General features: G+C 49.4%; 1 protein-coding gene across 4 annotated transcripts in view; it reads left to right on the forward strand.

Annotated features, from left to right (window-relative positions):
• Positions 1-25,514, forward strand: part of trioa (trio Rho guanine nucleotide exchange factor a) — a 77,799-nt gene extending 52,285 nt beyond the window's left edge. The window contains exons 28-63 of one of the 4 annotated variants that reach the window (XM_060042962.1): positions 26-135; positions 496-565; positions 660-749; positions 840-932; positions 1,140-1,251; positions 1,337-1,527; positions 1,679-1,780; positions 2,978-3,007; positions 3,346-3,488; positions 3,727-3,826; positions 4,261-4,504; positions 4,607-4,720; positions 5,318-5,514; positions 5,990-6,160; positions 9,281-9,376; positions 10,339-10,487; positions 10,950-11,016; positions 11,098-11,201; positions 11,577-11,646; positions 12,135-12,224; positions 12,607-12,699; positions 13,495-13,545; positions 13,645-13,722; positions 13,953-14,144; positions 15,928-16,108; positions 16,411-16,659; positions 16,819-17,330; positions 18,284-18,531; positions 19,112-19,253; positions 19,356-19,383; positions 19,865-20,027; positions 21,559-21,680; positions 21,954-22,032; positions 22,233-22,433; positions 23,221-23,359; positions 23,618-25,514. In XM_060042962.1, coding sequence (XP_059898945.1) covers positions 26-135; positions 496-565; positions 660-749; positions 840-932; positions 1,140-1,251; positions 1,337-1,527; positions 1,679-1,780; positions 2,978-3,007; positions 3,346-3,488; positions 3,727-3,826; positions 4,261-4,504; positions 4,607-4,720; positions 5,318-5,514; positions 5,990-6,160; positions 9,281-9,376; positions 10,339-10,487; positions 10,950-11,016; positions 11,098-11,201; positions 11,577-11,646; positions 12,135-12,224; positions 12,607-12,699; positions 13,495-13,545; positions 13,645-13,722; positions 13,953-14,144; positions 15,928-16,108; positions 16,411-16,659; positions 16,819-17,330; positions 18,284-18,531; positions 19,112-19,253; positions 19,356-19,383; positions 19,865-20,027; positions 21,559-21,680; positions 21,954-22,032; positions 22,233-22,433; positions 23,221-23,359; positions 23,618-24,157 — 5,361 coding nt within the window. In that variant the 3' untranslated portion in view covers positions 24,158-25,514. The remainder of the gene's footprint in view (positions 1-25; positions 136-495; positions 566-659; positions 750-839; positions 933-1,139; positions 1,252-1,336; positions 1,528-1,678; positions 1,781-2,977; positions 3,008-3,345; positions 3,489-3,726; positions 3,827-4,260; positions 4,505-4,606; positions 4,721-5,317; positions 5,515-5,989; positions 6,161-9,280; positions 9,377-10,338; positions 10,488-10,949; positions 11,017-11,097; positions 11,202-11,576; positions 11,647-12,134; positions 12,225-12,606; positions 12,700-13,494; positions 13,546-13,644; positions 13,723-13,952; positions 14,145-15,927; positions 16,109-16,410; positions 16,660-16,818; positions 17,331-18,283; positions 18,532-19,111; positions 19,254-19,355; positions 19,384-19,864; positions 20,028-21,558; positions 21,681-21,953; positions 22,033-22,232; positions 22,434-23,220; positions 23,360-23,617) is intronic. The other 3 variants (XM_060042963.1, XM_060042964.1, XM_060042965.1) reach the window with 3 other exon arrangements.
• Positions 25,515-27,849: the final 2,335 nt, after the last annotated feature.

The raw sequence follows: 27,849 nt of genomic DNA on the forward strand, positions 1-27,849 counted from the left end.
TCTCGCTGTCTCTGTCTCTCTGTAGACGTACCTGTGGGAGATGACCAGTGGGGTGGAGGAGATTCCTCCAGGGATCATCAACAAGGAACACATCATCTTCGGCAACATGCAGGACCTCTACGAGTTCCACCACAAGTGAGGAGAAGCAAGCTGCTCTCTGTCTTTCTGTCTGGCCCACTGTCTTTGGAAGAACTAGCAGTATTGCTGATATTATGATAGTATGATTAATAATGCGAGTTATAACTGAGCACTGTTTGAAAGGTTATCTTGTTTCTCTAGCGGTTATTTATAGTTATGTTATAACATAAGTTAAAATTGCGTCAAATGTCTGTATCTTGGATTTACATTTCTTAATTCATTATGTGCGGGGTAGTAGCTAGTAGCCGCATCTTAATCGAATAGAAGCATCTCAAGAAAGGAGAAAATGATTAAGAAGGTCATCTTTTCCAATTATTTAAATTAGTGTCCGTCTTTGTATTTCTTGCGTTTCCCCAGCATCTTCCTCAAAGAGCTGGAGAAGTACGAGCAGCTGCCTGAAGATGTGGGCCACTGCTTCGTCACGTGGGTGAGTGCTGCGGCCCGTTCACAGCTACCAGACTGCGAAACACACTACAGGAAGCTGTCTCCCCCTGACCACCTCCGTTGTGTGTGTGCTGCAGGCCGATAAGTTCCAGATGTACGTGAACTACTGTAAGAACAAGCCGGACTCCACGCAGCTCATCCTTGAGTTCGCCGGGCCCTACTTCGACGTGAGTATCCTCCCCCCCTGGCCTGTTGCATCATGGGAAACCCATGGGGGATCCACAAAGTTCCAGCTTTGTGTTTTCTCTGCATTGCAGGAGATCCAACAGAGGCACCGGTTGGCCAATTCCATCTCCTCCTACCTCATTAAGCCGGTGCAGAGAATCACCAAGTACCAGCTCCTACTCAAGGTACGCCGTCCGGCCGCACGGCACACGCCATAGTTGGTTTCCATGGGTACCGTTTCCATTATTACCATCTCTGTGGTTACCGCATCCACGGTTGACGCCTCCGCGGTTTAACCGCCTCCACGGTTTCACCATCGCCATGGTTACAGCCTCCATGGTTCCTGTCTTCATGGTGTGTGTGTGTGTGTGTGTGTGTGTGTGTGTGTTCAGGAGCTGTTGACTTGCTGTGAGGAAGGGAAGGGGGAGATCAAGGACGGCCTGGAGGTGATGCTCAGTGTTCCCAAAAGAGCCAACGACGCCATGCACCTCTCCATGCTGGAAGGTGAGCTTCACCCACCACGTCTCCCCACCGCACGCACGCTAGTCTGGAGTCCTCGGGGCCTAACGCCCGCCGCGTTTCTTCCCAGGCTTCGATGAGAACCTGGAGTCCCAGGGCGAGCTCATCCTGCAGGACTCCTTCCAGGTGTGGGACCCCAAGACGCTCATCCGCAAGGGCCGCGAGCGCCACCTCTTCCTCTTTGAGATGTCGCTGATCTTCAGCAAGGAGGTCAAGGACTCCAACGGCAGGAGCAAATACATCTACAAGAGCAAGCTCTTTGTAAGGCCCTGCCCTCGATGCTTCTCATGTTGTGAAGACGCAGATCAACACGCCAGACTGCATCGAGTAAATGGCTCACGACTCTCTCTCTCTCTCTCTCTCTCTCTCTCTCTCTCTCTCTCTCTCTCTCTCTCTCTCTCCCCATTACCAGACGTCGGAGTTAGGGGTGACGGAGCACGTTGAGGGCGACCCCTGTAAGTTTGCTCTCTGGGTGGGACGCACGCCCACCTCCGACAACAAGATTGTACTCAAGGTAGGACTCTCTCTCTCTCTGTGCTCTTCCTTGCTCTTCCTCTGCTGTTTCTCTCGCTGCCACCTCTTCCCTGACCGTTGCATTTGTCTCAGGGTGCCTTCATACCTCGTCTGGTCAGCTTGTTCTGAACTCTGTGTGCGTGGTTTGTTTACGTACGGCGTTTGTTTACACATCTGGCATTTTAAACCTCGCTGTGACAACGCAAAATGAATCAGAGTGAGAGTGCAACCCTTTAAAAATAATGAGCTGCTGGTTGGGCTCTGATGGTCCGACCTGTAGGTGTGAGCACGCCCTGATGCCCGCAAACCTCCGCTTTCTTCTTCTTCTTGTGTGTTTGCATGAGCTGCTTTCATGGTAGACGTCTGTAGCTCCTCTTTGTGCTATCTAGACTCTGACCGCCTGCTTTTCTTCCTCATCTGTAGTCTGGTGGTGTTCGCCAACATAGAGAAGCTCATATATGTGGCTGCTTTTTATTTCTCTTATCTCTCCGTCTCTTGCTTCGACTGTGGATGGTAGCATCTTTCATTCTCTCTGTGTGGGGTAACATGCTTCAATCATCGTGACACCTGCTGAAGACCTACCACACAATGAGTTATATCATAACTAAATACTATAACACAATACCTAAGACACTGAGTTGTAACATTGCTAAATACTGTATAAAATAATACTCAGACACGATGAGTTCTAACATTACTAAATACTACATAGCATAAGACCTCAGACACAATGAATTATAACATAATTATATACTACATAACATAATACCTCAGACACTGAATAATATCACAAAACACTATATAACAAAATACCTCAGACACTGAGTAATATCAAAACTAAATACTATATAACTTTATACCTCGGACACAATGAGTTATAATAACTATATATTCCATTAAAGACTAACTTCCATATTTTATATTTTTCCCTCTCACACACACACACACACTAACACACACACACACACACACACACCAGTATACATGGCAAAAAATTGCAGCACTCTGTACGACTCACCTCACATTTGATTGGCTGAGGCAGACGTTATGAAACCCTATCATTGTTGTGCTTCTGTGCGACCACCATCTTTGTCCGTTTGAAATAAATGTCCTGTAAAACCGATATGATAAAAAACAATAATTTGATCATCCAAAAATAAACAAGTAAACACTGTCTTATTCTGTATTTTAATCAAAGCTAAGTCAGGGATTCAAACACGGAGCTATGGTGAGTACCCACTACCCCTCCCTCCCCCTACTTTCCCCATACAGCCCCCCTTAACAAGTCTGAAGCTGCCCTCCTCTCTGCCTCTATCACCAATGATACAAGTACACATTCATCACTACACACATAGTATGTCTCATTCAGATACAATTTGGACTGCGGACCTTGTCCGCAAATCCAAATCCTATGTTTGTGTACAGAGATAAAGAAAGGAGGCAACTTCAGATCTCTGAGACATGTTAACAGATTTAAAGTTCATGTCTTCAGAGGAAGTCATTAACCGTGGCCTCCACCCCTCCACCCCCTCACCTGCCCCCCCCCCCCCCCCCCCCCTCCACCAGGCTTCCAACATCGAGAACAAGCAGGACTGGATCAAACACATCAGGGAGGTGATCCAGGAGCGCACCATCCACCTGAGGGGGGCCCTGAAGGAGCCCATCCACATCCCCAAGGCCACCACCGCCAAGCACCACAAGGGCCGCAGGTACACGCGCACACGCACACACACTAGTACACACATGGATAAACACATTCACACACGTATAGACGCATATACAAACACTACACACATGGATAAACACATATACACACATATACAAACCCATATACACACAAGTATATAGACACACGTACAAACACATGTACGCACATGTACAAACACATTTACACGCGTGTACAAGCACAGATACACACATGCACTGACTGGACTTGCTTGTGTTCAGGGACGGAGAAGACCTGGACAGTCAGGGTGAGGGCAGCAGCCAGCCAGACACCATCTCTCTGGCCTCCCGCACCTCTCAGAACACCCTGGACAGCGACAAGGTGCGCACACACACACACACACTACGTATGCACATGTAATGATGAGATGTGATGTGTCGCGCCATGGAGGCTACTCTTGTACGATCGCTGGGCCGCTGATCTGTTCCTCCAAGGCCTCCTACACACACGCGGTCTTCCTCCGGAGGATTTCCTGCATGTGTGAATGGGATCAGGGTTCTGTATTCCGGGCGATCCGTACTGGAGGTTTGAAACGGATGCATCGTTAAAGCACTGTTCAGAAGTGTCTTGCTAGCTCTAAAAGAGTCAGACGTTTGTGGCCAGTGGTTCTCCAGCACAAAAACAGTATTAAAAAAACGGTCTTTTGATCCGTGAAAATCGGTGGATAGCATCGAGGAATTCCCAAACCATACCAGTAGACAGAACCCTGGATGAGACGTGGCCCATGGGTTACAGTTGTTGGTATTCCCCCCCAGCTGTCGGGCGGCTGTGAGCTCACGGTGGTCATCCACGACTTCCTGGCGGGCAACAGCAACGAGCTGACGGTGCGGCGGGGCCAGACGGTGGAGGTGCTGGAGCGCTGCCACGAGCGGCCCGACTGGTGCCTGGTGCGGACCACCGACCGCTCGCCCGCCCACGAGGGCCTGGTGCCCTGCGCCGTGCTCTGCATCGCCCACTCCCGCTCCTCCATGGAGATGGAGGGCATCTTCAACCACAAAGGTAGCCATGGCAACAAGGCCTCGTGTGGTTGAACGGGGAGACCCGGGGGATAAGAGGGTGTTGTTCAACTCTACCGTGTGTTGTACCCCCCCCCCCCCTCAGACACGTTGTCGGTGTGCAGTAACGACTCCATCCTCCCGGGCTCCTCGGCCACGCTACAGCCAGGCCACGGCCTGCACATCCACACCTCACCCGGACCCAAGCACCGAGCCCCAGGTACACACACACGCACACACACACACACACACACACACACACACACACACACACACACACACACACACACACACACGGGCCCAAACACAGAGCCCCAGGTACACACACACGCACACACACGCACACACACACACACACACACACACACACACACACACACACACACACACACACACACACACACACACACACACACACATGGGCCCAAACACAGAGCCCCAGGTACACACACACACATCCACACACACATCCACACACACATCCACACACACATCACCACACATATCACCACACATCCCCGGACCAGAAGAAGTATATTAACAACACAATAATAACCTATAATTATATCAAGTTTAACAACACATCTACAACAATGTAAAATTAGATTCAGTCTACTAACAACACCCAAGCCGTACACAATTAGAGCCAAATGTATTTTGCCTAATCAGCAGACAGAGCCCAGCTGGGAATGCTAATCCCAGCACTCCTCGAAGCAGGATATCTCCCGGAGTCAAAATGCCCACTAAAGAATGGGTCGCTCTAACTGGCATTCATACCGTCTCCCCATGCTAACCACACTCCCTTTCCCCCCACAAGGCAACACGCTGCGCAAGTGGCTGACCAGCCCGGTGCGGCGGCTGAGCAGCGGCAAGGCGGACGGCCACGTCAAGAAGCTGGCGCACAAACACAAGAAGAACCGCGAGGTGAGGAAGAGCGGGGACGTGGGCACGCTGGGCTCCCAGAAGGACTCGGACGACAGCGCCGCGACGCCCCAGGACGAGACGGTGGAGGAGGTGAGGGGGGGGGGGGGGGTGCAGAGAGCGGACATGCTGGGTTACATACACATCTTCTGCCTGCAACACTCAGGGATGGCGATGTCATTAATAACATCATGACATCATTGATGTTATTAATGACATCATGACATCATTGATGTTATTAATAACATCATGACATCACTGATGTTATCAGTGAGTCAATGAAGAGATTGTCCCTCTATTGGGTAGAGCACCATAGACAAATAGGAATCAATATGATATAATAATATAATAATGATATAATAATTAAATGTGACGTGATGACGCACACTAAGAAGAACCACTCGCCGCTCCCACCGCGAGCTCTCACTCCTACAAACCAGTCGCTCACCACGGTGTGTGTGTGTGTGTGTGTGTGTGTGTGTGTGTGTGTGTGTGTGTGTGTGTGTGTGTGTGTGTGTGTGTGTGTGTGTGTGTGTGTGTGTGTGTGTGTGTGTGTGTGTGTTCCCAGAGGGTGCGCAACGAGGGTCTGTCGAGCGGCACCCTGTCCAAGTCGAGCTCGTCGGGCATGCAGAGCTGCGGGGAGGAGGAGGGCGAGGAGGGGGCCGACTCGGTGCCCCTGCCGCCCCCCATGGCCATCCAGCAGCACAGCCTGCTGCAGCCGGACGCCCCCGACGACAAGGTGGGGGGTCTGGGAGAAGGGGGGGGGGGGGGTCAACCTGGACCAGAGGCCAGAAACACAATGAGTGACGTGTTGTGATGCATGCTGGGTAGTGTGGTTTTGAATTTGGTAGCGATGAGTTAAGACCCTCCCAGCTGGCCAGTTTAGCCCCTCAGCCAATCATAATGACACCCTTTTAGACCTTGGGAGGTGGCTGCTGGGATTGTCATGGTTACGACAGGACGTTTATTTCTTCCTTTTCTTTGTAGAAGAAATCAAGTGAAACAAAGATGTCAAATGTTTGTGGCCATCCTAGTTATATAACTCTATTTGTTAGTGTCAATCTCGAAGATTTACATGTGAGTAAATATCCGTTAAGTCACTATCTATTGCCAAAGGAGATAAAACCATGGCGATTGAGCCTCTGGTCCACTGACTCTTCTAAAGTCATTCTAGTCCTCTCACGCACCTCTGCTTATGAAAGGCCCTGCATATGTAGTATTATAAATGTTACTGGGTGTCAGTTCAATGGGAATAATTACCCACTATCGCCGAAGGTGTTGCAGAATACAATAAAACGGAAATCTTTGAGATTGCCACTTAAAGTTTTCATTCTCCCTTTTCCAAAACAAACAAATCTTTGTTTTAACTAGTGTCTTTTACAGTTTTCTGTTATTCCTCTTTTTCTATTTCTCTCCTCTTTTAAATGAAAGTTAAGATAATGAGAGGCTCTATGTGAATACTGCACGGCCCATAGAGCTGAATTTGTTGCACTTCCGAAGTAGGACATTACCGACCAAGTCTCCCTACCCTTTCCCACCCCCCCAAACCCCTCACCTCTTCTTCAACGACAAAGCAAGGCTCCTCTGACACTAATTTCTGTTTCTCTTCTTTTTGTTAATGTTATTGTTTTGTTGGTTTTTCGTTGTTTACTTTCTGTTTCCTGGTTGTATTGTTTTTTTCTTTTTGTTCTGCCACGCTATAGCATTACCTTGATTTATGTCCTGTCTTTGCTTTGTCACAGTTTCCATACCTCTCCATCTGAAATGCCCCCACCCTCGCTCTCTCCTCACCCCCACTGCCCCCGCTCAGTTTACAACTCTTTACTTTGGTTCTTTGGTTCTTTAGTCCTCAAGCTCTTCCTGTTTTGGCACTCAACCGCTTCCAGAGCTGGTTTTAGCTTGTTGTTTTTCTGGGCGTTTGTTCAGCGCTAAGGGCAGTGGATTGACGGGGCACTGGAGATAGATATTAGATTGTATTATTCACAGATTTTATACTCTAGACTTGTTTAACCCATGTTTTCTAGCGTACGGCTTTTGTCAATCTTTAAAGATTTTTTTTTTTCTTAATACCAGATATGTCTGAACTTTTAAATGAATTTCTTCAGTTCCTGAATCATTTTAAGATATGGCATTTTCAGCTTGCGTAACCTTGGCATATGGCTGTATTAATATTGTCACGACCAAAAAGAACAAACTGCAAAAAACAAGAGATTGTTAAGTGTTTGGTCGATGCGCAGCAGGTTTAGGAGGGCAGCGGGCATACTGTAGGACAGCATTGAGGCAGGTTCATACACACACACACACACACACACACACACACACACACACACACACACACACACACACACACACACACACACACACACACACACACACACACACACACACACACACACACACACTGTGGTCGGTTGCCCCTCCCCTTCCTCCATCAAGCCGATGACATCACACCGCAAGCTACCTCCCTCTTTCATCCGTGCGTGCCCGTTACATCCCCTTGTCCTCACTCCCCCCCCCTCCCCCCGTCCTCCTAACCCCCCCCCCCCCCCCACTTCCCTCTGTTAACCTCATTACCCCATGCGAGTAATTGGCATCAAAACGCTGGTCGCAGCCACAAGGGGGCGCAATAGCCCCCCTCCCCCCCACCCAGACAGCCTTATTGGGGGGAAATGGTCTTGAAGCACAGCACAGCAAGGGTGAGAGACAACTGTAATTACAGATTTCTGTTAATCTCTTTGTTCACACCTTTTCCTCCTCATCCCTCCTCACCTATAAAGAACGATTTGTTTGGAGAACGGGACATTTTGCTCTCCTTTTCTACCTTCCCATTCATTTTTATTTGTACCTTTAATTGACATATTTCATCAGATTTCATCCGATTTTTATTCAAACTTGTCTAAAGGGGTTGGGGGAACAATGTTGAATACAATGTTCATTCCAGTTCATGTCACCTATCCATAGTAACTGAAAACAACTCTCTATATATCTATATATATATATATATATATATATATATATATATATATATATATATATATATATATATATATATATATATATATATATAATGTATATAATGTTATTCTTTTAAAGCTTCACATAGTCTCAAAATATTTAGTTGAAATAAACTGAAATACTCATAGGTAGGGCTTGTAATTTGTAGCATAAAATATCCTAATCTGTTTTAGGTAAGAGAAAACAAGATGCCCAAACAAATAAGGATAGAGAGAAAGCATTGTAAAGTACAACTCTTCCGATGATTTCAGTTCACGCTTCACTTGGCTACTTCATCCAAAATACTCATGCCTTTATAAATGTATGGCCAAATAATGGTTCTTCATCGTTTAGGTAGGACAACAGTTAATGCTCAAACCGCACAGATTTCACCCTCTATTTTAATCGTTACTCCTTTTGAGGATACCTGATAGTTAAAAAAAGTACTTACTATAAATGTATATTATCACCAGTTTGGTCCTTACGGAGCAATTCGATTTTAATCAAAAAAACATTAGCCGTAATTATATTACATTCTGTGGTTATCTTCTATTAGACAAGACCAGAATCATTAAAAAGCACTCCTTACAACCAGGCTACTTTAGTCTTCAAAACTGAACCTGAAATCAATAATTTGAGCCTTTGGTCATAGGCTTTGTCAGGTTATCACCAACCGGGTGCAGCGTGGTGTAGGGCTGTTTGTCTCAGTACCACCCCTGCGCCTGAACACCTCCGTACCCAGAGTAGACATGTAGTCCGCCGAGTCCCCCCACCACGGTGGCACCCCGGTCATGGCAGAGCACCAGCCCCTGTTCCTCATCCTCCATAGCCCCTCACTCTGCGTCTGTCTCTCTCTCGTGTGCAGACGTCCTCTCGTCTATCCGTCCGCCCCTCCAGCTCCGAGACCCCCAGTGCCGCGGAGCTGGTGAGCGCCATCGAGGAGTTGGTCAAGAGCAAGATGGTAGGATCACTGACCCCCCAGGGGCAGCTTCTGAGCCAGCAGCTTGCTAGGGGGGAGAGTGGACCTCTGTTGGCTAACATAGGGCTGGAGATAGATTGACGTCCGCTGGTAGCCAAGACAGCCATACAGGGGACAGTTCCCACGCTACTCCACACGTCTTCAGTCATCGTTTTCCTTGAGGGACCCCTAGCGGCAGTCGCTACACAGTATACCTTCAACTCTGCCAGTAATGCTCATACGCAACGGTACTAGCTTAATTAAAAAGTGTCACCAAACTGCCGTTGGTCTTTACCATGGAAGTAACACGTCCCCCAACCTTCCTGGAACTCTTGGCCTAAAACCTTTTTTATTTTCCCCTTAATGTTTGAATTCGTGCTGAAACGGGGGGTTCGCTTATACTCGAAATGATCGTGATTGTTTTAATGGCGTTCCCTGTAAAATAGTAGCTAACATGCAGCAGAATCTATCTACCATAGTGCAGCCAGGTCCGACTTCAGCTTGAGAGGCAATGCCACTTTAGCCCGCTAGCAGAGAGGGCCAGAGTGGAGACGCGCTCATAAAGAAGACAAAGGTAGAGTTTCAACACAGTTTGCTGCTACTTGAGTGACACACACCGAAGCATCGGAGACTCCCTTTTTCTCACAAAGTTCCTATCTCTATTCTCTCGTTCCTATTCTCTATTCTCTCGTTTCTATTCTCTTTCTCTCAACGTTTCCTGATGAAAATGTAACAGTTTGGGTCACATTTCAAAATTAGGGGTCATTTTCAGATGCTCAGATTGCCTTGATGCTGAAATGCTGAGAAAAGCCACTGAGGCGAGCGTGCAGGGGACAAGCCCATAAAGCCCAGACGGAGTCGCCTATAATCCCAGAACTAGAGTTCATAACAACATGACCATCGCTGCTCTGGTGCTGTGCACACAGAGACCCATGACTCTCTCCTCCTGGCCCCTCGGTGTTCAGGCTCTGGAGGAGCGCCCCAGCTCCCTGTCTGTGGACCCGGGGGACAGCAGCTCGCCCTCCCTCAACCCCTCGGACAACTCCCTGCTCTCCTCCTCCTCGCCCGTCGACGAGGTGGACGAGCGCAAGACGGGCAGCCTCCGGAAGAGACGGTGAGAGCCCCATCCATGGTTCGAGCTCTGTGTTGTCCCTGAAGGATTAGGGTTGTGTCACAGCCAGGGTCGGAAAGGGTTCGGAATAAACAACACGTGTGTTCAAACAAACTCAGATTACAGTGCAACCACAATCACAAGGCAGATTTTAGATTAATATCCAAAGTCTGGTAGCAGTCCAGCTGAAACCCTGGGTGAAGGGGTTCACTTCCTTTCGCTTCATATTTGCTTCAACCAATCGTGTTGCTTGAGGCGGCAATCTGTGCTTTTTCCCAGTGGGAAGACAAGCTGAAACATCCTGCCAGTTTTAGTTTTTGATTTCTGTCTCCTCCAAGAGGTTCTGCTCACATGTCAGAACTCCATATCGATATTTCTAGTAACACAGTATTTTACTCATGATAGCTGTGCGAGGTTGTAGTACCCCATGTCATATACATATCTCCTCTGGCCTTGTCACTATAGTTACATCCTGGTGGATTTGGTGGAGTCGGAGCGGGAGTACATCAATGACCTCAGTCTGCTGGTGGACGTGAGTTGTTTGTGTGTAGTGATGGTATTCAGTGTGTGTTTCTGTCTGTACTGGCTGGTGACTGTGTGTGTCTCTCTCCAGGGGTATGTGAGCCAAATGAAGGAGGAGGGCATCCCGGAGGACATGAAGGGCAAGGACAAGATTGTTTTCGGCAACGTCGTGCAGATCTACGACTGGCACAAAGAGTAGGTCACACGCGCACTATGGGTCCACGGTGTTGGCACATATGACGTTGCATTAATGTGTCATAATTAATAATTATGTGTCATTAATTATTATTATAGCGTGCACGCGCGTCATAGGCTATGTTTGTTAAGTGGTCCCGTGTTCACTTGATTGTGAAAGGGCAACTTGCCTTTGAAACCTGATCAGTATGTAGCAGGTTCAGGTAACTCTTAATATATCAGTACCAATCCATGCAGCCATTCATACCTCTTAAACGATCTCCTCAGGGTTTTTACGTTTGCATAAAAAACTAACTGACCCATTGCATCTTCCTGGTGTATGAGCACTCTATCTCCCTCCTTACTGATGCATGGATACCCTCCTCTCTCCATCAGTTACTTCCTGTCTGAGCTGGAGAAGTGTCTGCAGGACCCTGATCGACTGGGACCACTCTTCGTCAAACAGGTAACATAGACAGCATGTTCACCTCCCTTTTGTTATTCTTGCAACCACTTCCCTGATATAACCAAGTAACCATGGTCCAAAACTCACACCAAACTCAGGGTTACATATAAAACAGTTGCTTGCCTGGACGACTGTAAAAAGGCACAATTACAAGATATATATCTGGTGACGAAGATGTTCATGTCGGTTCATTTCAGCAGCTGCATTAAATTTGACAGCGAATATTTTCCATACTTTAATATAGGCTAATAGAAAATATAGTTATTAATAAAATACATATATGAAATCAAAAGGTGGTCTTCGGGAGTAGGAAAGTTTGAATGCACACTGTAGAAAGAAAAACCCAGATCGATATGGTAACTGTAGAACAGTTTAACTTATAAAAAATGGACAGTGATTCGTGCAGGCTAATGTCCTTCAAGGAAAATAGCAAGTGCTCTGCAATTATTGACCCTCCCTTCGTCTGTGTGATGGGGTGTGTGCCACAGGAGCGGCGCCTCAACATGTACGTGGTCTACTGCCAGAACAAGCCCAAGTCGGAGCAGATTGTCCTGGAGTACATCGACACCTACTTTGAGGTATGGGCAAGCCCGCGCCTGCATTCAGCCATTCACAACAACATACAACAATGGATACATGGAGGTGGCTCGATGCTTCAATTCTGTCAGCCCTCCTGCTCTCTCTCTGATGCGACGTGATCATAACTCAATCCTCTTTATTGACCTCTTTCAAGAAATGTGTCATAGCAGGTTTAGCTTCTAACGTCTACACACCAAGTGTGTTTTATTGATGTGCTTCCAAACACCAAAGTGGTCGACACGTGCTATCAAAACAATCAAAAGTCTATCCTGCAGCAGAGGACGACATGAACAGATCAGAGCCCTGATGAGCGTTCCCTATGTCCCAGCCGTGTCTCCGCCTGTCCCCCCCCCCCCCTCACTGCGTTCCCTCTGCCCCCAGGAGCTGAAGCAGCGGCTGGGTCACCGGCTGCCCATCTCGGACCTGCTCTCCAAGCCCGTGCTGAGGATCATGAAGTACCAGCTGCTGCTGAAGGTGGGGGCTCAGTCTCCGTGCGCTGGAAATACATTTGACTCAAAGGAACGCGCCCCCCGCCGCCATCTTTGTGTGAACTCCACAGCGAGATCATAGGTTGCCGAGCTGACGGAATGTATCACAAACAACATGAGGCCCACTCTCTAGCCTTCAACCCTGTCCACGTTCTCACCACACCACTTTATGAAGACAGCCCGTGATGTGGAGCCTCATAGGCTGGGTTGCATCGCCTACTGTCCTTGTTTTCAGGGTGTAAATAGCAGACAATTGAGTTGGAATCTGCTTGAACCCGTGGTTCAGGTTTGCTAAAAGGCATAAGTCCACTTGGAACATGGCAGGTGTCCAGTATTATGGTTTTACTGAATACAAATCATAAATCATAAACCGGTCGAACATCTGGGCTGCTTGTCCGTTGTGGGCTGTAATTAGGAGCCCACGTCGTTTTACAGGCACTCACAGATTGCAGTGGAATGCGGTGCTGAATAATGAATTGTTAAATGAAATCCAATGTTCACATCATCTGTTGAAAAGGTTTTATGGCAGCACACGTTGTAGTGTGGGCTGGCCCTCAGCAGGGGGCGATAGAACACAATCTTTGCTTATTTTTCAATTATTATTGTGCAGGTGTTCCCGCTGGTCTATAATGTGGTTGGCTAATCCAAAATCCTTTTCAGCAAGAACTTTATGAATTTTTTTGCATTTAAAAAAATGTAGTTTGTAGTAGTATGTCATTCATACAATGCTACCCTATAAAATTAAGTTACATAATCAGTAAAATCATTTCTCTTTTCACAGGATTTCCTCAAATCTTCCAGAAAGGCTGGCATGGAGTTTGGGGAGTTGGAGGTATCATAATCAGTCCACATCTAATCTCAAACCATGCGGAACCAGAAAGTACAACTCCAGGTCTAAACCTGCTCTTGTTTCCTCTGCCGCCCTGAACAGAAAGCGGTGGAGGTCATGTGCCTCGTGCCCAAACGCTGCAACGACGTCATGAGCGTGGGCCGCCTCCAGGGCTTCGACGTAAGAACCCTGTCTGGAGGAGTCCCCTTCCTGTTGGACAACGCCGTCTTCATACCATCACCAGACGTTAAACACCCCGTGACTGCTGATATTTCTCAGGCTAATCGCTAATCCTTCCTTTCTCTCGTTCCTTCCCATCATGTTCCCCCCCCTGCCCTCCTTGTGACCCCCCCCCTCCTCTTCCCTCCCTCCCACCCTCCCCGTGACCCTCCCCCCGTCCTCCCTCCCAGGGAAAGGTGGTAGCCCAGGGCCGCCTGCTGCTGCAGGACACCTTCATGGTGCTGGAGGCCCAGGGGGGCGCGCTGGGACGCATGGAGGAGAGGAGGGTCTTCCTCTTCGAGCAGCTGGTCCTCTTCAGCGAGCCCCTGGACAAGAAGAGGGGCTTCTCCCTGCCCGGCTTCCTCTACAAGAGCAGCATCAAGGTAGCGTGGCAGAGGCCTTGCGTGGCAGAGGCCTAGTGTAGGCTCATCCTGTTCTCTTCTGAGGGCGGAGGTACCCTGCTACATCGCTATGCTAATCTGTCTTGATGGTTTTCACTTGTTTAAATGCCGGTTCTCCTCCCAGTACCTACTGGTAAACCGTTGAGTTGCAAGTTGCAAATAATAGAAGTTTGCTTAATCAGGGGGTGCACAAAACATTGACTCTATACTGATATTGCAATAACACATTATTGAGAGAGAGATGTGTTTTGAACGGATTTGTCCATCGGCTGTGAGGATCCGTTGAGTTCAATATAGATCCTGCCTTAAACTGCTACATAATGATCGACTTTCATTGGCCAGTTGCCCTATCACATGCGAGTGTGAGCGCACAGGTCCACTAAACAAACAAACCCAATGGAGCCTACCACGTCATTTGTGTGCACGCTCCGGGTAAGTGAGGGAAAGAGGCCCCGGTTACACCCGGTTACACCCGGTTATAGTGTCAGGTCTGGACGTCCCAAATCTGCTCTGGCTAACATTGGGATCCTATTGGCTGAGCCATATCCTAATCTGGTCCGGCTCCCATTCTGACTCAGTGGGGGCAGAAGGCAGGTGATTAGCAGCGGGCCCCGGGCCCTCACAGAGCTGCCAAGTCTGGGTGTTTAGAGCGATCGTACTCAACGGTGCTAGCTTCAAAAGAAAGAAATGGCACAAAGCTGCCATGGCATGTATCCATTGGATAATAAATATCCAATGGGGTTGGCCTAGCTCAGGAGGTAGAGCGGGTTGGCTCGGTGTAACTGGCAGGTTGCCTGCTGTCGCCCTGCGTGGTAGCCTTCGCCGTCGGTGTGTCAATGTGTGTGTGAACCGCTGTAATTATTGTATAAACGCGTCTGCTTAAATGCCCTGCAAGTAACTGTTGCCAAAGGTGAAGGACAACAGGTCAAACCTGCTTCTGTTGACTTGCACTACCTCACAGTGTTCAAACCCAAGCTGAGTCGGAGAGAAGGTTCACCCACACCAGGGGTCGGCAAGCCTAGGCACGCGTGCCACCACTGGCATGTGGCAGCATAAACATTGGCACACTTTTTTTTTTTTTATCACAACATTTCACATAATCATTACTACCGATTTACTACTGCTCTTTACTACTACTATTTACTACTACTATCTAACCCTATTATTCTGTTTTGGGCATTTCCTCCCAGTGCAAATATGTTTAAATGAGTTACTGAAAGCAGTGTTCTGAAATGGGATCAATTGATAGTATGTAGCCTAAACCTATGTTGTGAGTAAAAGAGAAGGAAATATTTAAAATATTGTTGCAAGTGGCCTGTTTGCATCGCCTTCACATGGTTTTGCAAAGCTGTACATATCTTAAAGATATGATGTGGATGGTTCCAACATTCTCATATATTCTCGTTTTTTGCATTTCTCAAATTGCAAATATGTTTTTGAATGAGATTCTGAAAGTGGTGTTTTAAGATGGGACAAATGTAATTATAATTTGTAATCCAATGTTGCAAATATAACAACAAAAAAAAACATTATACAATTCCAGGTCTTCTGGAAATGTTTTTGGTCGCTGTGTCATAATTCAGCTTAATATTAAATATATTGTTGCTTAAGGCACACTCATTAACGAGAACATTTCAAACTGACAGACCCCTTGCTGACCCCTGAGCTACACTCTGGAGGGTCCATATTCTAGGCCTTCGTGTCCATAGTGGTCAGGTGCGTCAGAGTATGACTGAACCGTTGTGTGACGTGGCGCTCTGTGCAGGTGAGCTGTCTGGGCCTGGAGGAGAACGAGGAGGGGGACCCCTGCAGGTTCACCCTGACCTCGCGGGGGCCCTCCGGCGCCACGGAGGCCCTGGAGCTCCACTCCAGCCACCCGGGGGTCTGCCCGGTGTGGGTGCTGCAGATCGGCCAGATGCTGGAGGGCCAGCAGAACCTCCTCAACAGTGAGGCACACGCAACGCACGCATGGGGGAGCAGACACGCATGGACTGTAGTACACACACACACACACACTCTGACTGACGCATAGGAACAGGAACACATGCATTCACATGAACAGAAGCACGCTGACACCAGTACACACACACACACACACACACACACACACACACACACACACACACACACACACACACACACACACCGACATATGGGCACACACATAAACTTCAACTCTCCAAGTCGAAGTGGTGGAGGGACTGATATAAGGGGGACGGTCCCCTCACGGCCTCTCCCCCCTCCCCAGCGCTCACCTCCCCGCTGGAGTACCAGAGGAACCACGTAGGGGCGAGCGGCGGGCCGTGTCCCCCCAGCCTCGGGGCCCCGGGCGGGCCCAGTGGAGGGGGGGCCCCTGGAGGAGGCGGCAGCGGCACCCCCCAGGACGGCTCCGGCTCCCCCTCCCGCCGGCCCTCCAGGATCCCCCAGCCCTCGCGCCTCCCCCAGCCCCTCCGCCACCACCCCGGGGGAGAGTCCGACGGCCCCCCCAAGGTTTCAGGTAGGGAGGCTGGCCGTCTGTGTGTGTGTGTGTGTGTGTGTGTGTGTGTGTCTCTGCGTGTGCGTGTGTGTGTCGTAAATGACGTGACTCTCCATGGGAGACATTGGACCTTTATTTTGTTGACTGAGGTTGTGAGTTTTGCTCACTTGTGTGATCCAGGTTCCTCCCCCTGCCCCGCCCCTTCCCCTGCCCCCCCCACCGGGGGTAGTCCACAGGGTAAGCGCCCCCTCCAGCCCCCCGACGACCCAGCCCAGACCCCCGCCCCCTCCAATGCGGTGGCCCCTAGCCCCCGTGCCACCGTGGGAGCCACACCCTCCACCCCCACCTCCAAACCCCGCCCGGGGACCATCTCCCCCATGGCCTCTCCGATGGCCACCCCTGCCTTTGGCAAGGACGCCCTCCCCCTGCCCCCGCCCAGCCCCGGGCCGAAGGGGGGCTCTGGGTTCTGGAGCTCCATGCCGGGCTCCCCGGCCAGCCGGCCTGGCTCGTTCACCTTCCCCGGGGAGGTAGGGGAGTCGCCGGCCCGGCCGAACCAGACCCAGAGCCAGGGCGTCTCTGGGGGCCAGAGCCAGGGCACCCACAGACACTCCACGCACAGCAAGGAGGCGGACCGTATGAGCACATGCTCGTCCACCAGCGAGCAGTCCATCCAGTCCACCCAGAGCAACGGGGTAAGAGCCCTCCGCCCCCGCTGGGTGTAGCAGGGCCACGCCTCAATCAGGCCCGACTAACCCGGGAGGGGGGGGGGTAGATGAAGTGTGGGGGGGGGGGGGGGGGCTGGGCCTCGGTCCTGTTGGTCTTCGGTCCTGCTGAGGCCCGATCTTACTAATCCAACCTCTTCTCTACAACTCTGCTTCTCTCCAACCTGATCTGCTCTCCTCCTTTTAACCATTCTGGTGAGTCTGTGGTCCTGGGTTCAGCGTTTCCCCGGAGGCAGCCCCTGTTCCTCCAGCTCTTCCTCCCCGGAAAGGCAAACCCTGCCTGTCGTGGTTTCCTTCCAGCTTTTAACCAAGTCGTACTAACACCTGGCTCTCTCCTGGCTGGCTCCTTCATGTACTGCTTTAACCATCGGCGTGTTACTAAGCAGCGTTTCCACCTCTACTGCCACTAACCTCCCAACGTTTGGGGCCCTTCTCCTTCACAAACGTTCTCCGCCAGAGGGTCTTTCCTCTACCGTCTCCTCCTCCTCTTTGTTCGTCCTTGCCTGTGACCTCGGGGGGGGGGGGGGGGGGGGGGGGGGGGGGAAATGACCTCTTGGATCTGCTTCTCTTCATCCAACGGGCTGATGGGGTCTCAGTGGAGAAGACCTCTCTGACTCCCTGTGTCTGAAGACTGGACCCATGAACACACGGCCATCTTCCAAAGCTTCTTGTTTCCCTGTCTCTCGCTTTAATCGTTTTTTTTGGTCAATCATTTGGCACCAAGAGTAATTCAAATTCATGTCAAATATAGAAAAATGGTTGTTTGCATCTATTGGCTGCATCATTTCCTAATAATCCCCCTGGGGCAACGGCCGCTATGGTGTTATCTCCTGCCCCTCTCTCGTCTGTGCACTGCCTTTAAACACACTCTGAGTGATGGCTGTGGACCCCCACTGAGCGCTGTCTCTCCCCGGCCGCCGCAGAGTGAAAGCAGCAGCAGCAGTAGCGTGTCCACCATGCTGGTCACCCAGGACTACATGGCGGTGAAGGAGGACGAGGTCAGCGTGGTCCAGGGCGAGGGGGTGCAGATCCTGGCCAGCAACCAGCAGAACATGTTCCTGGTGTTCCGGGCGGCCACGGAGCAGGGCCCCGCCGCCGAGGGCTGGATCCCGGGCTACGTGCTGGGACACACGTCGGCGCTCATCACCGACGGCCCCGACGGAACCGTCAAGTAAGAGGCCTCTCCTGGGGTGGACCCTTGGTCTGGCTCCACTTATTGGGGACGTTTATTCAGAAATCTGAGTTGCATGCGCTACCTTTCAAGTTTGGGGTCACCCAGACCATTTCATGTTTTCCATGTCAGCTGTGCTGACATAATTGCACAAGGGTTTTCTAATCATTGATTAGCCTTTAAACATGATTAGCTAACTAAACAATGTACAATTAAAACATAGGAGTGATAGTTGCTGGGAAGTTAATTCCTAAAAAATCTGCCGTTTCCAGCTAAGATAAGATAAGATGTAACTTTATTAAGAAAGAATAGTAGAATAGTATAGTAGAATAGTCATTTACCACATTAACAATTTCTAGACTGCATTACTGATTCGTTTAATGTTATCTACTTTGAAAAAAACAATGCTTTTCTTTAAAAAATAAGGACATTTCTAAGTGACACCATACTTTTGAATGGTAGTGTATATTGGCCAGTTATATTGGCCAAATTCTACAGGAAATGTAAACCTCCCTTGGCGATGGCGTTATATTTGACGGCCATCTTGTATCCGTCCTTACTTGGGCTGTCTTCATCTAAGCAGGAAGTGTTCTTCATGGCACACGACCCTGCGCATCCGGAAGAAGTCTGAGAAGAAGGAGAGGGAGGGGAAGAAGGAGATCAAGCTGGAGAACGGGTACAGGAAGTCCAAAGATGGCCTGGCCAATAAGGTTTCTGTAAAGGTCAGTGGATCATGGGATTGGTTGTTCAACGTATCAGTAGTATCTGATTGGCCGCTTCTGTTCTGATATTTACTTCCTAATGGATTCGATTTTTCTTCACAGCTTCTAAATCCCAACTACATCTATGATGGTGAGTTTGTAGTTTTTGAGCTATAAATGTATAGAAATAGACAGGTCTGTAAAGTAAATACTTTACAGGACAGAAAAACAGACAAACAAAAATGAATTGATGCCAGGCAATATATGGATTCAGCCATTCTAGGAAAATGTATTGAAATAAGCTAGTTCACTTGAAGGTCCTTTGTTAATGGACCTCATAGTTTCATGAATCTGCTATTTGAATCCTCTATTTTCTCAATGTGTAAGATTGTGAGCATTTCATTGGTATACAGTCTAATGGAAACTGTGTCACACAGAAGCAGACCTAGTCAAGTCCAAACTCCATATTCTCATAGCGAATATGACACGAAAATACCAAACCCCAAACCCACTAAAGTAGCAGCTGTTGAATCTTACCTCCTCTAACGTCACCAGCATCGGTTCCCTAGTATTTGACCCGTTAGCGCTGGCTATTAGCGGTGTGTGACCTTTGACCCTGCCGTCGTCCCCAGTGCCGCCCGAGTTCCTGGTGCCGCTGGCGGACGTGACGTGCGACAGCGGAGAGAGCGTCACCCTCCGGTGTAAAGTGTGTGGAAGACCCCGCGCCTCCGTCACCTGGAAGGGCCCCCACCAGAGCCTCCTCACCAACAACGGGCGCTGTAGCATAGCCTACAGGTATGGACAGACCACAGCTAGCATAGCCTACAGGTATGGACAGACCACAGCTAGCATAGCCTACAGGTATGGACAGACCACAGCTAGCATAGCCTACAGGTATGGACAGACCACAGCTAGCATAGCCTACAGGTATGGACAGACCACAGCTAGCATAGCCTACAGGTATGGACAGACCACAGCTAGCATAGCCTACAGGTATGGACAGACCACAGCTAGCATAGCCTACAGGTATGGACAGACCACAGCTAGCATAGCCTACAGGTATGGACAGACCACAGCTAGCATAGCCTACAGGTATGGACAGACCACAGCTAGCATAGCCTACAGGTATGGACAGACCACAGCTAGCATAGCCTACAGGTATGGACAGACCACAGCTAGCATAGCCTACAGGTATGGACAGACCACAGCTAGCATAGCCTACAGGTATGGACAGACCACAGCTAGCATAGCCTACAGGTATGGACAGACCACAGCTAGCATAGCCCGGGGGTAGCCCACACTGTTCCTGCGGGCGATTGGTCGCCCGCAGGGTCCATGTGAGTCGCCTGCAAGGGCACGTTCTGAAAATAGCACAACCAAAAAATCATAATAACAGTTTCCTTGATGTCGATTTTATGGCAAAGAAAATATTTAGTACACATTTAAAAAACAAAAAAAGGCTACTTCACTATTGTGCGCCCTCTTTTCTGAGCCAAGCTAGCGAGCACAACTTAAATCTGGAGCTAGCTGGTGGGTTTACCCTCAAAATAAAGGAAACGGAAAAAATAAAGAGAGAAAACTTTGGACTTTTCACAATAATCGGTAGGAAGAGTTATTTTTTACTACTGGAAAAGACAAGTTTGTATATCTTATTTGCGGGGAGATTAGCTTCCAGGCTAACTACCCACGTGGCAGTGAGTCAAGTAGCCCTTCGTACGACTCAGTACCCTTGAAGTAGCTCTCGGGTTCAATAAGGTTGTTCTTGTATAATTGTTGCAACTTTATACAATTGTATTAATCTGATTGTGACACCAGACAGGGAAACAGCATAGTAATGTCATCATTAAACATAGAACCAGTTTATTGTGTACTTAGTGATTAGTCGAGGGCATGGAATGGGAGTGCTTTGGCCCTCAGAAGGCGACTTGTACGCTTGGCCAAAGCACATTGCAAACACTTTTTATTTGCATATCGTACATTAACGACGCTTGACTGCCAAAACAGAGATTATTTGCGGCTCCATATTTCAGTAAGTATCTTATTACACCTTGGTATTTGGACATTCCAGGCGTCTAATCCCAGACTAACGGTCAGGGCCCCGCTCTCCCTAACGGCGGCAGGGAACAGGTTGTTGGGTTGAACTTTATTAAGGAGCGTGTGTTCAGAATGTCACTTGTTGAGGTGGTGCTTGGGAGATGCCCCGATGGCATGTTCATCATCTGAACGTACCCGTGGTGCAGTCACAGTCTGGTGTAGAGGAACTGTTTCCAGGCTGTTCCCAGTGTACTTGATGAGGGGGAACTGACTCTAGATGTGGTTGCCGTAGCGATACCGGTGAGGCGACTCTGAGGATCACGGGCGCCGCCGCGGAGGACGACGGCTCCTACACCTGTGAGGCCACCAACGACCTGGGCACCGTGACGACCACCGCCAGCCTGAGAGTGCTGGGTACGGACACACACACACACACACACACACACACACACACACACACACACACACACACACACACACACACACACACACACACACACACACACACACACACACACACACAGCCCTGAAGACAAACACACACACACACACACAGCCCTGAAGACAAACACACACAGACACGACACACCCCTAAACACAAACAGAAAAACAAACCCACTGACCAGCCCTCCCGCCCGCCCCCTGATGAAGGCTGACTGATGAAGAGTGTGTCGGTGTGTGTTGCAGCTGTGTCTAGTGACGGTGTCCGGGTCAGCTGGAAGGACAGCTTTGAGTCCTTCTACACCGAGGTGGCAGAACTGGGCAGGTATGAACCCCCCCCCCCCCTCCATGAACACCAACAAAAACCACTCCAACATACCAAATAGGGACTTTGGTTTGGGACCTTTAGAAAAGAAATGCATGAAATAAATGTTGAACGTAATAAAATGTCTCCCACTCATAGAAGGAAAAATGTCCTCCTATTAACTTTTCATGGCGTAACTCACCTCCCCCTCCGGCCACCAGGGGGCGCTTCTCCGTGGTGAAGCACTGCGACCACCGCGGCGCCAAGCGCTCGGTGGCGGTGAAGCTGGTGAACAAGAAGCTGATGAGGAGGGACCAGGTCACCCAGGAGCTCAGCCTGCTCCAGCGGCTGCAGCACCCCCACCTCGTGGGCCTCCTGGACACCTACGAGACCCCCAGCAGCTACGCCCTGGTCCTGGAGATGTGAGTGACCTGCTTCTGCTTGGCCCGAAGAAAGGTCTTTCCTGGGGGGGGCCAATAGCCCCTCTTGAGGGCGGGGCCCTCGGGGAGGACTACTGGTTTATTGCAGTGTTAATTATGTTCTTTTTGCTCAACACTTGGCCTCAATGTTATGAGGTCATCCTACCCGTGTGTTATCATGAGGTCATCCTACCCGCGTGTTATCATGATGTCATCATACGCGTGTGTCATGAGGTCATCCTACCCGCGTGTTATCATGATGTCATCATACGCGTGTGTCATGAGGTCATCCTACCCTTGTGTTATCATGAGGTCATCCTACCCGTGTGTCATGAGGTCATCCTACCCGTGTTATCATGAGGTCATCCTACCCGTGTGTTATCATGAGGTCATCCTACCCGTGTGTCATGAGGTCATCCTACCCGTGTGTCATGAGGTCATCCTACCCGTGTGTCATGAGGTCATCCTACCCGTGTGTTATCATGAGGTCATCCTACCCGTGTGTCATGAGGTCATCCTACCCGTGTGTTATCATGAGGTCATCCTACCCGTGTGTTATCATGAGGTCATCCTACCCGTGTGTCATGAGGTCATCCTACCCGTGTGTCATGAGGTCATCCTACCCGTGTGTTATCATGAGGTCATCCTACCCGTGTGTTATCATGAGGTCATCCTACCCGTGTGTTATCATGAGGTCATCCTACCCGTGTGTTATGAGGTCGTCCTACCCGTGTGTTATGCGGTCATCCTACCCATGTGTGAAGGTGTTTTCTCCTCCTCCTCCTCTCAGGGCTGATCAAGGCCGTCTGCTGGACTACATCGTGAGCTGGGGGAATCTGACGGAGGACAAGGTGGCCTGCTACCTTCGGGACGTCCTGGAAGCTTTACACTACCTGCACAACAGCCGGGTCGTACATCTGGACGTCAAAGTAGGCCTCTGCTTTTTACTGTTGTCATATTGCATGTATTAATATGTACCGTTGTTAAAGACAGACAAACAAACGGATAACATTACAAACACTAGTCATTTATTTATGCAGCAATCTGAGGTCATATGTTTCCTCTGTAGCTAGCGTTGTAGAAGTATGCGCGTTACGAAAGTGTCAGAAATAACCCAAACCGTGTCATCTTAAGCGAGCGCTGTTGTGTGTTCTCTAACATGGCCCCCACGGTCTACCCCCCCCCAGCCTGAGAACCTGCTGGTGTCCCAGAGCTCCGGCGGCCCGCCCTCCATCAAGCTCACGGACTTCGGCGACGCGGTGCAGCTGGGCGGCTCCCACCACGTCCACGCCCTGCTGGGCAGCCCCGAGTTCGCCGCCCCCGAGGTGGTGCTGGGGGAGCCGGCCTCCCCGGCCTGCGACCTGTGGAGCCTGGGCGTGGTCACCTACGTGCTGCTCAGCGGCGCCTCGCCCTTCCTGGACGAGAGCACGGAGGAGACCTGCCTGAACATCTGCCGCCTGGACTTCAGCTTCCCCGGGGACTACTTCCAGGGCGTGGGCCACGCCGCCCGGGACTTTGTGTGCCTGCTGCTGAGGACGGACCCCGGCCGGAGGCCCCCCGCGCGGCTGTGCCTCCAGGAGCCCTGGCTGCAGGGCGGCGGGGCCGAGGTCTGCCTGGACACCTCCCGCCTCATCTCCTTCATCGACCGCAGGAGGCACCAGACGGACGCGCGGCCCATCGGCGGCATGAGGAGCTTCCTCCACAGCCGGCTGCAGCCCGGGGTGTGACCCCCACCCCCCACCCCCGCGCGCGGCGGACAGATGGGCGGACGGCCCCTCGGCTCCTCGCCCCCTGGGATCGGATCGGATGGGCCGTGGCCCCAGTGGGATCAGTGGTCAGACTGGTGGTTAGAGAAGGTTTTTTCCGGTAGTCCCTCATCCACATGATGCCAACAGCTGGCCGCAGAGTCCGACCCCCCCCCCCCCGCCACCTGCCTGAGAGGCGGAGCCTGTACGCCGATCTCTTCCTCGTTCACACGTGCTCCAGTCCTCTTCGCCCCAAGAAATGATGACCTGTTGTTCAGGTCAGCCAATCAAAGCCCTGGAGAAGAGTTCTCAGCCGACCAACGGGTGGATGTCCTTGTCTACTGCTGCTTGCTGTTTTCAGAATCAAAGCCCTTTTTTATAGTAAAGCGAAGCGAAAAAAAGTGAAAAAAATAAAGATGGAGAATGAAGTAATTTATTTTGCAAGACATCGGAATCGATCAAAAAAAAGACACGAGATTGAGCCTTGAAGCGACTGCACCGAGTAGCAGAGTTTCCACGGGAGAGCGACGCGAGCTAGGAACGGCCGAGCCAAGACGACCTCTGACCCCTCACCGCTGAGGGGAGGGAGGGAGGCGTCATCTTTTGGTCCTGTTCCTCTTTCACACTCAATCTGACTTTTAGACGAAGCATCCCTTTTGTTATATAAACTATGTATAGAAAGGAAAATAATGTCCATAGATTTTCAATTATTTGTTTTAAAACAAAAAAAGCGTTGATTAATGTCGGTCCGTGGAAGGCTGCTGGAGGCCCCGAGCTTCCCCATGTGACCGCGTGTGCCGGTCGGGCAGCCAGTCTCTTTGCTGTCAGTGCTTCTTGTATGTGCCCTATCTACGATAACCATGACGACCACGTTGCACGTAAAACTGCGCTGCACCGTCCGACCTCCGAAAAACGACAGACTAGACGTAGAAAGGATGGTGTTTGGGCTTTTTCCTAGATCAAACGTTGCGTTGTGCACATATACAGATGTTTAAGCCTTACTTTGTATATAGACTTTGAACCGCCTTCGGAGTCCCCCTCCAAACTCCAAACGCCCGCTTTGGCCGTTGTGGCGGAAATGACTATTTGGGAGACCTAAAAATGTAAGATTGTGATTGTGCGTCAGAGCCTTAGCAGCAGGAATAGCCCGTCAGAGGGGTGAATGCAAAGGGGGGGGGGGGGATTGCATCGGGGAGGAGATTACTGTAAATGCACTCATCTTATGTTTCTTATTATGTGCAATGTTGCAGCTTTAACATTTTATGCAACTATTTATGAAGACATCTTGTTGTATCTGTAATAAATGTAGAGAAAACCATGTACTTGGTACTGCAAGTGATGCTGGTAGTTGTGTTTATTTAATCTGTGACAGTCAAGTATTATCAGTAAGGTGTCGATTTAACAGAGTATCTTTTTTTTATTTCATTATGTTTTAGACAACATAATTAAAAGACGTTTTGTCCTTGAGGCTTTATAATTAGCCATTTGTTCACCAACGTTGACATAGCTTTAAAATGCTATGTCTATTAGAATGTTTGATGTTCTAACATTTTGCTTAAGTTAGGTAAAAAGTTAAGACTAGCGCAATAGATGGATGTTGAAACTCAAATTCATATCACAGCTCTAAACACTTTGGGTTTTGGCTTCAATGGACATGGACTTCAGCATTCTTACTCGCGCCTAGATTCAGTCAATTACAAATGCACCATCATTTTTCTTTCACCAATTACAATATGAAATCCCAGTTTTCTATAACCCTGCATCTTGTAAAAGGGCTAAACGGTTGTTGCTGTCCTATCGAGGTGGTTGTATTGACGGCACAGAACCAATCATGAAACCGGGTCGTATTGATTCCTACTGGCATTATGAAGTCATCCTGAAACAGTGTTCGTATTCATTCACTTCCTCCAGCTTGTGAAATATAACTGGTCAGCAGTTTTAAACGGCTTTGGTCTTTTTGGTCCCACGCATGCCTTATACAACTCCCTGCTCATGCTATTAGGAAAAAGCTGAGGCTTTTTTCAAATAGCTGGATTGGACAGCTCATTTTGGTTTTTCATTCAGTACATATATGTTTATAAATAAGCTGGTTGTTACCTCCCCTCTTCTTTTTCTTTTTTTTATATTTCTGTGTACATAGCCTTCATACATATTTCTCTCATCATTTTTCGTTGATCTGGCAGTCAGTTGTTTGAGAATGAAATGCACTCAACGCATTTACATGAATTACTTGACAAAAAAAAGAATGTATCCATTTTTGATTTGTCAATCATGTTGTGTTTGTAAATATGTTGTGTTAATATTTGAAACATTATTTTGATTGTTAAAGAATAATTCCAGAGTGTAGACACCAATATTTTGCGAATTGGTTCAGTATTCATTTTTCTTTTTTTAATCCTCCTGTGACTTACTATTTGGGCTAGAAGGGAGGTTAATAGGGCAAGCTGTAAGTTAGAAAAGTGAAGGGCAGTAAAGGGTTGATACATGTCTCGGTATGTTCAGAAGGATTTGATATAGGCCCATAATAAAAGCGTTTTACACATTCAGGATCTGTACATTTACAATGTCACAATATTGAATATTAACCGTTATATTTATATTTAGGGAATTTAGCAGACGCTTTATTCAAAAGCGACTTACAATAAGTAAATTGTTCAGAATAAGGAGACAATATATTGCTGTTGGTACAGACTAGTAAGGATGTTCATAGAACCAAGTGCCAAGCACTAACAAAACAAACAAAAATACGACAAAGACATACAATAAGGGCGTACATTAAGTGCCAGGACGTACAACATACAACAAGTATGAGGGGTGGGACGGGAGGGCTGTTCAGAGTCCAGGTGAACTCTGAACAGGTGAGTCTTTTGCAGAAGCTGTTGAGGGACTCCGCGGTCCTGACATCGGCAGAGAGCTCGTTCCACCCCTGCGGTTCCATAACAAGAGTGGTGACTTTGCTGATGGACCTTTGCTTGCCCTTAGCGACGGCGGTACCAGACGTCCAGCTGAGGTAGTCGAGCGGAGCGCTCCAGCTGGGGTGTGTGGTTTGACCAACGCTTGGAGGTAGGTGGTGGGGGCGGTTCCATGGACCGCTTTGTAGGCCAGAACCATCGTCTGGAATCTGATACGAGCCAGGGGAGGTCACTGAAGAGGGGGGTCACAGGGGAGAATTTAGGCAGGTTGAACACGAGGTGACTCCTGCCACTAGGGTCAAGTGCTTCTGGTTTAGGTCTGGAGGTCCAGATGATGAGGTTTAGATCTGGAGGTCCAGATGATGGGGTTTAGGTCTGGAGGTCCAGATGATGGGGTTTAGGTCTGGAGGTCCCAGAAGAGGTCCCCATACTGGAAGGTTTGGTGTCCTTTGCCGGATGGAGGCCATGGTGTGCATGCAGAGACAGAGCCAGCCAACTCGTGGCTGCTCGCAGGACTGGGGGGGGGGGGAGGAGGCTGCAGGAGGGGCTGGCCCGGTCCCTCGGTCTCCATAGCCTCAGCAGATCTTTGATGGCCACGTCTTAAACATCATCACCACGCATGAGAGGGGAGAGTCCACCACAATAAATCACATGCAATGGGGTTTTCATCCCAAACGTTGTGGCCTAGGAGGATGTTCAGTGAAGCTAGCTGGGAGATGCACTCAGGCCACCTTCTCTTCCGGAGGAGATTGGAACTGTCAT

This window comes from Gadus macrocephalus, chromosome 22 (genome assembly GCF_031168955.1).
Source record: "Gadus macrocephalus chromosome 22, ASM3116895v1".
NCBI classification, from domain to species: domain Eukaryota; kingdom Metazoa; phylum Chordata; class Actinopteri; order Gadiformes; family Gadidae; genus Gadus; species Gadus macrocephalus.